The sequence below is a fragment of the Belonocnema kinseyi genome, chromosome 6 (assembly GCF_010883055.1).
Source record: "Belonocnema kinseyi isolate 2016_QV_RU_SX_M_011 chromosome 6, B_treatae_v1, whole genome shotgun sequence".
NCBI classification, from domain to species: domain Eukaryota; kingdom Metazoa; phylum Arthropoda; class Insecta; order Hymenoptera; family Cynipidae; genus Belonocnema; species Belonocnema kinseyi.
The window spans coordinates 68,763,946-68,772,237 of record NC_046662.1 but is presented as its reverse complement, the minus strand read 5'-3'; the positions used below and the strand labels follow the sequence as shown (position 1 = coordinate 68,772,237).

General features: G+C 27.1%; 1 protein-coding gene across 1 annotated transcript in view; it reads left to right on the top strand.

Annotated features, from left to right (window-relative positions):
- Positions 1 to 8,292, top strand: part of LOC117174640 (cilia- and flagella-associated protein 53-like) — a 55,587-nt gene that overhangs the window by 5,387 nt on the left and 41,908 nt on the right. The window contains exons 2-3 of the mRNA XM_033363916.1: positions 4,123 to 4,244; positions 4,341 to 4,702. Of these exons, the coding sequence (XP_033219807.1) occupies positions 4,357 to 4,702 (346 nt within the window). The 5' untranslated portion in view covers positions 4,123 to 4,244; positions 4,341 to 4,356. The remainder of the gene's footprint in view (positions 1 to 4,122; positions 4,245 to 4,340; positions 4,703 to 8,292) is intronic.

Sequence of the window (8,292 nt, the reverse complement as noted above, 5' to 3'; positions counted from 1 at the left end):
TGGATGCAATAAAATTCTGGATTGTTTAAAGAACAATAAATTATGTAAAAAATGTCTCTATAAATTTTTGTTAATAATCTCAATCGACACCATTAAATTTCTCATACAAACTTTGTTTTATACTGTCCCAAACATTTTTTGGTAAGCACTAAAGCAATGAAGATATTAAGAGTCTAACCTTTGACCGTGATTAGGGAGTGCAGGACATCATCAGAATGGATTACATTTTTTAGGGATTTTCTTTTTTCCAAAAGGAACAAGAATTTCTACAGGCCAATTCTACTTTTCAAATTTGGTGATTTTTGGACCATCCTAATAGGATACCAATTTGACCAAAAATTGGACATCTGTGGCTAAATTTGTAAAAATTTGTTAAAGAAACAATAATTTATTGTTTAAATAATCACATTATGTTTAAAAACAAAATATTACCACAGCAGAGACCAACGATTTCATTTCGATAAGAAGATACAAGTATTTTTTACATTTTTTAAGAATAAATAATTGTTGAAGTGAGTTACATTTATTTAAATAATTACAAATTGTTTAAAAGTCATGACAAATATTCAAATTGTCCATTAATAATCATAAGTACGAAAAAGATGACGGGAATGGTTACAAATTAACAATAATACGTAAAAATGTAGTTTTTTAAATTTGTGTATCATATTTGGAGCGCTGAATGTGGGGGAGGGGGCAAAAATGGGTTAAAAATAAAAGTTATTATCATGGGCTTATTTCGTAGACACTCCTCCTCAATCCCTAAAAAACTTGGCATATTTTCATATAACAGTAGAGCATGAGTTCCATTTTTAGAAAATAAAAAATTTCCTCATGTTAATCAAATGGGATTTTGAAGTGCCCGAATTTTCATGCATTTTTTGAGTGTTGGGGGTGATTTGGCATGTTATACGTGCGTTAGGGCGATGACAATTTGGAGAAAATGGGGAATCGAATTAAACGACTTTGTTTATCAAAATGTCAGACTTTTTAGTTAGTGTGTTTTTGGTGAATTATTCTAGTTTTGGGTGTATAAATTGCCGACTCTTCCGAATTAGTTAAGGTGACAGAACATTGTTGACGTTCCTTGGGCAATTAATGCAATTTATTTCTGCAAAATATTTCAAATTTTGCCAGGTTTAAAATAACATTCTTTTGCTATTTATTGCTTACCATAAACGCTGCAAACGTTTAGTTTAATAAATTTCGATGTTCTCGAAAAATTTGAATGACTGCAAATAAGTAACATTTTATAAAATTCTTAAGTTCATTTTAAAGTTGAGTTACATAGTAATTTTCTTCATTATAAAAAGATATTTGAAATCTTTTTCCTGGATACTGTTACGAGGTCAAAGATGGTGCAAATAAGTCGCGAAATCTTCGAAATCCAAGCCTCCTTAGGCTATAATCTAGGGATAACATTTAAAAACTATTTTAATAATTTAGAAAAATACGGTTGAGACCTATATTTAAAACGAGCCTAAGATGTTCAGGAATTTTTTTTTTTTTTATTTCCAGAGTTATTCCCATATTTTAGAATTAGCGAAATTGGAATTTTTTGCAATTAATCTTTATTAAATTGACATTACTTAAACCCAAAATATACATTTAGAGATTAAGCAAACACCCAATCTCGAGCTGAAATAGTAAGGAATCGGATTTTAAAAATTTTGTTTACAAAAAAATTATCTACATTCAAAAAAATTTATGTGAAATTTGATATCCTTAAAGTTACAATAATTAACCAACAGAGGACTGGCGTGTTTTCCTATACGAGTTTAAATGAGTTTAAGATTTGTACTGTCCTATATTTTAAATATCTACTATTGGTCAATTATTTGTTTAAATACAAAAAAAACATAATTGCGTTTTTTAAAATTATATTTAGAACTTCAATTAGCCCCATTGACTTCATCACGTATTTTCGTTAAAAAAAACTTCATTAAAAATGTTATTCAGAATGGTCAATATGGTCAATATTAGTCGAATCCACATGAAACTCAAGATTTCTCTTTAAAATCAGCTGAAGAATGCAAAGGAACAATTCATTTTTTAATTTTAACTCCATAAGTCTGTTTCATATGGTCTCAAGAAACCCCATGGGTGAAAACTTGCGTTTTGTGAATTTTGGGCGATAATTATGATTTTGCGGCTTTATTGTAAACAAATCGTTTCTAATACATTAAGTACTACTTTCTATTAATGAAATGTTTATATAAATTGCTTTAACAATTTATTATTGTTTATATCGTTTTTCTTTTATAAAAGAGGTAACGTATCGCGGGTTTTTCCGAATACTTCTATTCTTTCAACTTTTTCAATTAAAGAGAAGCAATAATAAATTTAATTTAATGGAAGTAATTGTTTTAATGATTTCTTATTAATTATGATATTCGCGTCTTAAAATAATGCCAGAAAGTTGCAGTTTTTTCTAAAAATTTACGCATTTTGTACAATTTTCAATTAAAGTGAGGTTTTTATTCATTCAGTTTAAAAAACATAATTTTTTAACACTTTATTATTATTTTTAATGATATCTTCTCTGAATAATGTTACTGAGCTGATGTTGATATTCAACTTTTTGTCCACTTATCACTTAGAGTGACGTAATGGTCAATGTAATTTAATAAAAGTAATTGTTTAAACAAACTTTTATCTATTATAAAATTCTCCCCCTATAGTATTTCTGTATAGATTCGTTTTTTTAAATTGTTTTGACTTTCTATACTTTTTTCTGTGTAAGATTACTTAGTGAAATATCTAGTTTTATTTGAATTTTCATTTAAGAACAATTAATGCATTTTAATACTCATATTAATTTAAGAATTTTAGAAAAAATCGCAACTTTCTAGCAATCATTTAAGAGAAAATAGTAATAAACAATAATATTTGCTTATGGCATTATGCTTGTTGAATTTTATTAATTTTTACTTTAAAAATTCGGAAAAAACCGTGATTTTCTAACAATTATCTAAGATAGGTTAGTTTTTAAGATTAGTAAATAGCCTGAATAATTATATTTCTAAGCTTGTAATAATTATCACCTCCTTAAACTTAAAAGTGGATATAAAGCTAGAAATTTTAGAAAAAAACAGAAAACATCTAGCATTGATATAAGAGAATATATTTATAAATAATAATAACTTCTTCAAACACTTCTTTTCCCTAAATTTAAATAATTATTACCTTAATTTAAGTAAAAAATAAAAAAATAAGAGTAATAAAAACGCCGCAATCTAGCATTACTATGGTGTAAGATAATTATGAACAATAACAATTTGTTTAAACAATTATGTTTAGTGAAGTGAATTTATGATTATCTTGTTCTGAGTGAAAGCTGGATGAAAAGTTGAATATTTCAGAAACCCCGCAACTTTCTAGCATTATTCAAAAAGAATATTATTAAAAGTATAAGTAAATTCTTTGAAAAATAATCTTCCTCAACGCACATTAATTTTTACTTCACTCTCATTAAAAAGTTGTTGATAAGATGAAAAATTCAACAAAAAAACTGACTTTCTGAGTTTATTCTAAGAGAATTGCTAAATACAATGATAAATTGTGAAACAATTTATTTGAGAATCACATTATCAATAGAAAGTATTATTTTATGTATTTGAAACAATTTTTACTAGAAGAAACAAAACAAAATAATTATTAGCACCAAAAACCCGCAAATCCTGATTTTTCACTTTTGAGATTCTTTTGAAACCCTACATAAAACAGACGTATGGTGATTAATTAAAAAATAATTATTTATTAGCATTCAATAGTTAATTGTTAAACATTTTTTCGAGTTTCAACCCGATTCATTACATATTAACGATTCTGAATGAATATGATAAAAAAACGTCTTTTCTTCTTATGGGAAATATGTGTTAAACTTCATGAGGTTTGCGAAACTTCTAAATATCATTTTTTGTTCAAGAAAAAAAAAACGAAATGCATTTTCGCACTACCCGATTGATCATCTATTTTTCTTCGTGTGATGATTTTGAATACGAAAATTTCATTTTTTTTTCTTAAAAACTTACATGTGACCATTTCAGGGATTTTATTTTAATCTTGAGTTACTAAATAGTTCAAAGAAATCTAAAAAATGTCTCAATTTTCCCTTTTAAGAATTAGGAATCGTCTGAAATGACTGATAGGATTTCCGGAACTTAAAAAGCAGAGCACAGTCTCCTTTCTTCCTCCCAGCATCCCAAGGGTAAATTGACTCCACAGAGACACAGAGGAGGAAGGTAACTCAATAAAATTTGGCCCATTACGTTTTACAATGTACTCGACTGGCATAATCACTGAGCCTCGTTCACTCGAACTGTCTATTTTGTATTTAGTGTCCCCGAAGAGACAATGAACATTGAGGTACGAGTACGTTCGAATCACGTTCCTGGGCATGAAGCAGTCAAATCACGTTGTAGGCCGATAAACGTACCTGGAACGGCTAATGTCGTTTGTGGCTACAGGTTACGGAAACCCGGGAAAGGTGCTTTCTACTCCAACCAGGTCCGCAGAATTGGTCACAGTACAAATGCCCCGATTGGTGATGATTTCAATGATTCACACGATTCGACCAATTTTATCATCAACGATAGCGCAGAAGCCCGTCGAGAAAGACATTTGTTCGACACAGACGATTTCGTCAAAAGGAACAAGAAAAGATGTCAAAAAAATGCGGTTGAGGCGAGAGTCAAGCTAGGTATGGTGTTTCTAAAAAATATTGCAATTTTGTAAAAATAAACAAAACTTGCACTCATTGACGCCATCCAAGGCCTTTTAATTCTAGAAAGTGTTATTTTTTTAATGAAAAATAAGTTGAGTAAAAGTAATAATTATGGCTATTACATAACGGTATGTATCGCCGTAAATAATTACACCGACACACAAAAAGAAAGTGGTGTGTCTGACAGACTATACTAGCATATCTATATGTTTTTGGGGTCACTGAATTCGAATCCGGTGTCCAAATAACCAAGTTGGCTCGTATTTTTCTGAAAAACGAAAAAATAGACGTAAAATCAACAAAAACAGCGATTTTTCAGATATATTTTTGCAAAAAAAAATTTTTTTTCTCGCCCGGTGGACTTAACCAACATATCTATATGTTTTTTGGGTCGCTGAATTCGAATCTGAGGCACAAATAGATGTAAAATCGGCGCATCCAGCGATTTTTCTTGTATACTTTTGCCACAAAAAAATTGTTCATGCCCGGTGGTCTAAATCAGCATATCCTTATGTTTTTGGGGTCACTTAATCCGAACAAGGGATCAAAATAACCCAGTTGGCTCATATTTGATCGAAAAATGCAAAAAATTTTTTTGTCAAAAAATATATCAAATTGTCGAATTGAAGCCATCGTTCCTACTATTTTACTTTTCTAACTTGTAATTGAGAAGTGGCAACTTCATGCTCAAAAGAAACAGAAAACATTTGAAACAGACAAAAAAAAATTGTACTGTTTCAGTACCGAAAAGTAGCCTTCAAATGATACTTTTTTTTACAGTGTACCCATATTTTCTATCCCTAAAAATTGAAAGAACTACCCTACAAAGGGGGCTATAAATTTATAACCTACTTTATTATAACCCTAATCATATAATTCTTGAATATTCAAACAGGACTTTCTAATAGTTACAACATTTTCCAGTGATAGCGAATTACACCTAAAATTTTTAAAACTGCTCCTAAAACGATATCTTGCTTCTTTCATAGTTTTTTTTATGCAGAAGTTCTAATCAGAAAAGTGAAGGAATGAATTTAGAAATATTACTAAAATATTTTATACCGTTTTCAAATAACTGTTTTACTAGAATGTTACCGAATGAGCCTGGGATATATTAAAAAAATTAAGAACCATTATTGGAGGGTAAAAAAATCCTGATTAAAAAATCAAAAGTTCTATTTTGTTTATTTTTAAAGTTTAGTCGCAACCTTTAAAACATGCAGGTTTTTAAATAAATATATAAGACAAATTAAAGTAAAAAATTGTTCTAAAACTAAAATTACTTGGATTTTACTTTTACACAAGGAAAACGTGTTCACATATAAATAAAAATTTATATTCTTCAGTTGAAAATTCATTTATTTGGTTGAAAATTAATTAAATTTATTAAAACTTTGTCTTTTGTAATAAAATATCAATCTACTTGGTAGATTTTCTGCTTTCTGCTTCAAAATTTATTTCCGTGGTCAAATATTTAACTATTTGTTTAAAAAATTATCTAGTGGCTTAGAAATTTAAATATTGGGTTAAAGATCACTTAAAAATCAAAATTTTGTTCAAAATGTCTTTTTTTTTGTTCAAAATTAATCTTTTTCGTTGAAAACTCATTTCCGTGATTAAAAATTAGTTTTTTATTGAAATCATTAGTCGGGTTCAAATTAATCTATGCTGTTAAACACATGTCTATTTTTTTTATAGAAAATCCATCTTTTGGGTTGAAATTTTACTATTGGCTTATAAATTAATGTTTTTGGTTGAAGATTTATAATTTCAGTTAAAAATTAATTTCTCTGCTTAAAATTATAACTATTTTGTTAAAAATTATTTTTTTGCATTTTTTTGCTGAAAATGTAGGTATTCTATTTTTGTTAAAAAAATTTCTTTTTTAGTTGGAAATTCAATTTCTTTGGGTACAAAATTCATAGTTTTGGGTTCGAAAAATCAACTAATGAGTTAAACATTCATCGGAGCTAAAGATTAATTATTCCAGTTAAATAGTAATATCTTTTATTAAAAATGTAACTATTTTGCTGAAAATTAGTCCATTTTATCGCTAAAAATTCATTTTTTTAACTAAAAAGTTTGGTAGAATATTAATCTTTTTGGTAACTAATTTACCTTTTTGTGCTGAGAACTTATTTCCTTGATTGAAAATTCTTTAAAAATTTATATAGTCGGTTGAAAGCTCATGATTTATTAAAAATAAATCTTCTCTAGTTAAAAATTAATTTCATTAATTAAAAATTAATTTTCAATTGGGTTTGAAAATTAACTATCAGAGCAAAAATTCACTTTTTGTTGCAGAATCATTATTTTAGTTTAAAATTAATTTCCTTGTTAAAAAATGTAACTACATTGTTGAAAATTATTTTTTTACTAAAAATGTAGTTTTTCTATTGTTGTTACAAAATTAATCTTTTTTAGTTGAAAATTCACTTCTCGTATGATTGAGGCTAAAAGTTCGATTACTATGGTAGAAAATACAGTCATAAATAAATAAAAAATAAAGTCATTGTATATTTCAAAATCAACTTTGAGTTATGATTATAAAAAAATACTGTCTTATTAAAATTCCAAAAAAACATGTTTTATTTTTCATCCAGAAGAGTTTGCTTTATAGAATGAAGAACAGAGACATTGTTGAAAAAATTGGTATCGTATCCTATATATAATAATTAATTGGAAGAATCCGTGCTAAAATCGTAAAATACATTTTTAGAAGCATTCATTTTTTTGAGACGGATTCAAATACTTTACTGAGCAACATTTGGTTGAGTACCTATTGCATTTTTATTATTTTTGCTAATTAAAAATCCTTGTAGAATGGGTAGCGACGCTTTACTAATCAATTTGCTCAAAACTCTTCTGCTTGAGATTAAATTAAAACCAGTTGGAAGCTTTCGAATAAATTATTTTTGACAATTTAGAACTTTTTGCTATAATTTATGCATAAAAATTGAACACTTAAATATTTAATTTGATAAATAAATCTTTACCATACCGCGGGAAATAAAATACGATACATTTTTCGTAGTTTCTACAGAATATTTATTTCGGTTTTACATTTTTATTTTTCATCTTTCTCTTCACTTTCTGTAAATGCTTTAGAATGAAAATTCTGTTAATTGTAAATGAAATATTATGAAAAATCATTTCTTTAAATTATAAATGCGAAAACAAGATTAATTAAGAACAAAATTGTTTTCTAATTATTAATAAAATCCACTTTGTCATTTTTAATTACATCAAATAAGTTTTGATTTCCAGAAAGTTAATTTAATAATGTTAATGTCTTGGAGGAAAATAATAAATATTAAAATGGCATTAATATGAATTTAAAGTCATAATGAATGTTCTATATAATTTCTATAATTTCCCTAGTCTCTTCAACTGAATAATTTCTATCTCTTTTTGCAAAAATCAATTTGAAACTTTTAAACCTAATTTAAATCTATTTTCTACATAAGGTTTATCAAAAAAATTTTTAAATTTGTATGATATTTAAATAAGTTAGATACGTTTTTGATAAGGAAATGTACTTAAATTACGTAACAGCCTAAGGTGGG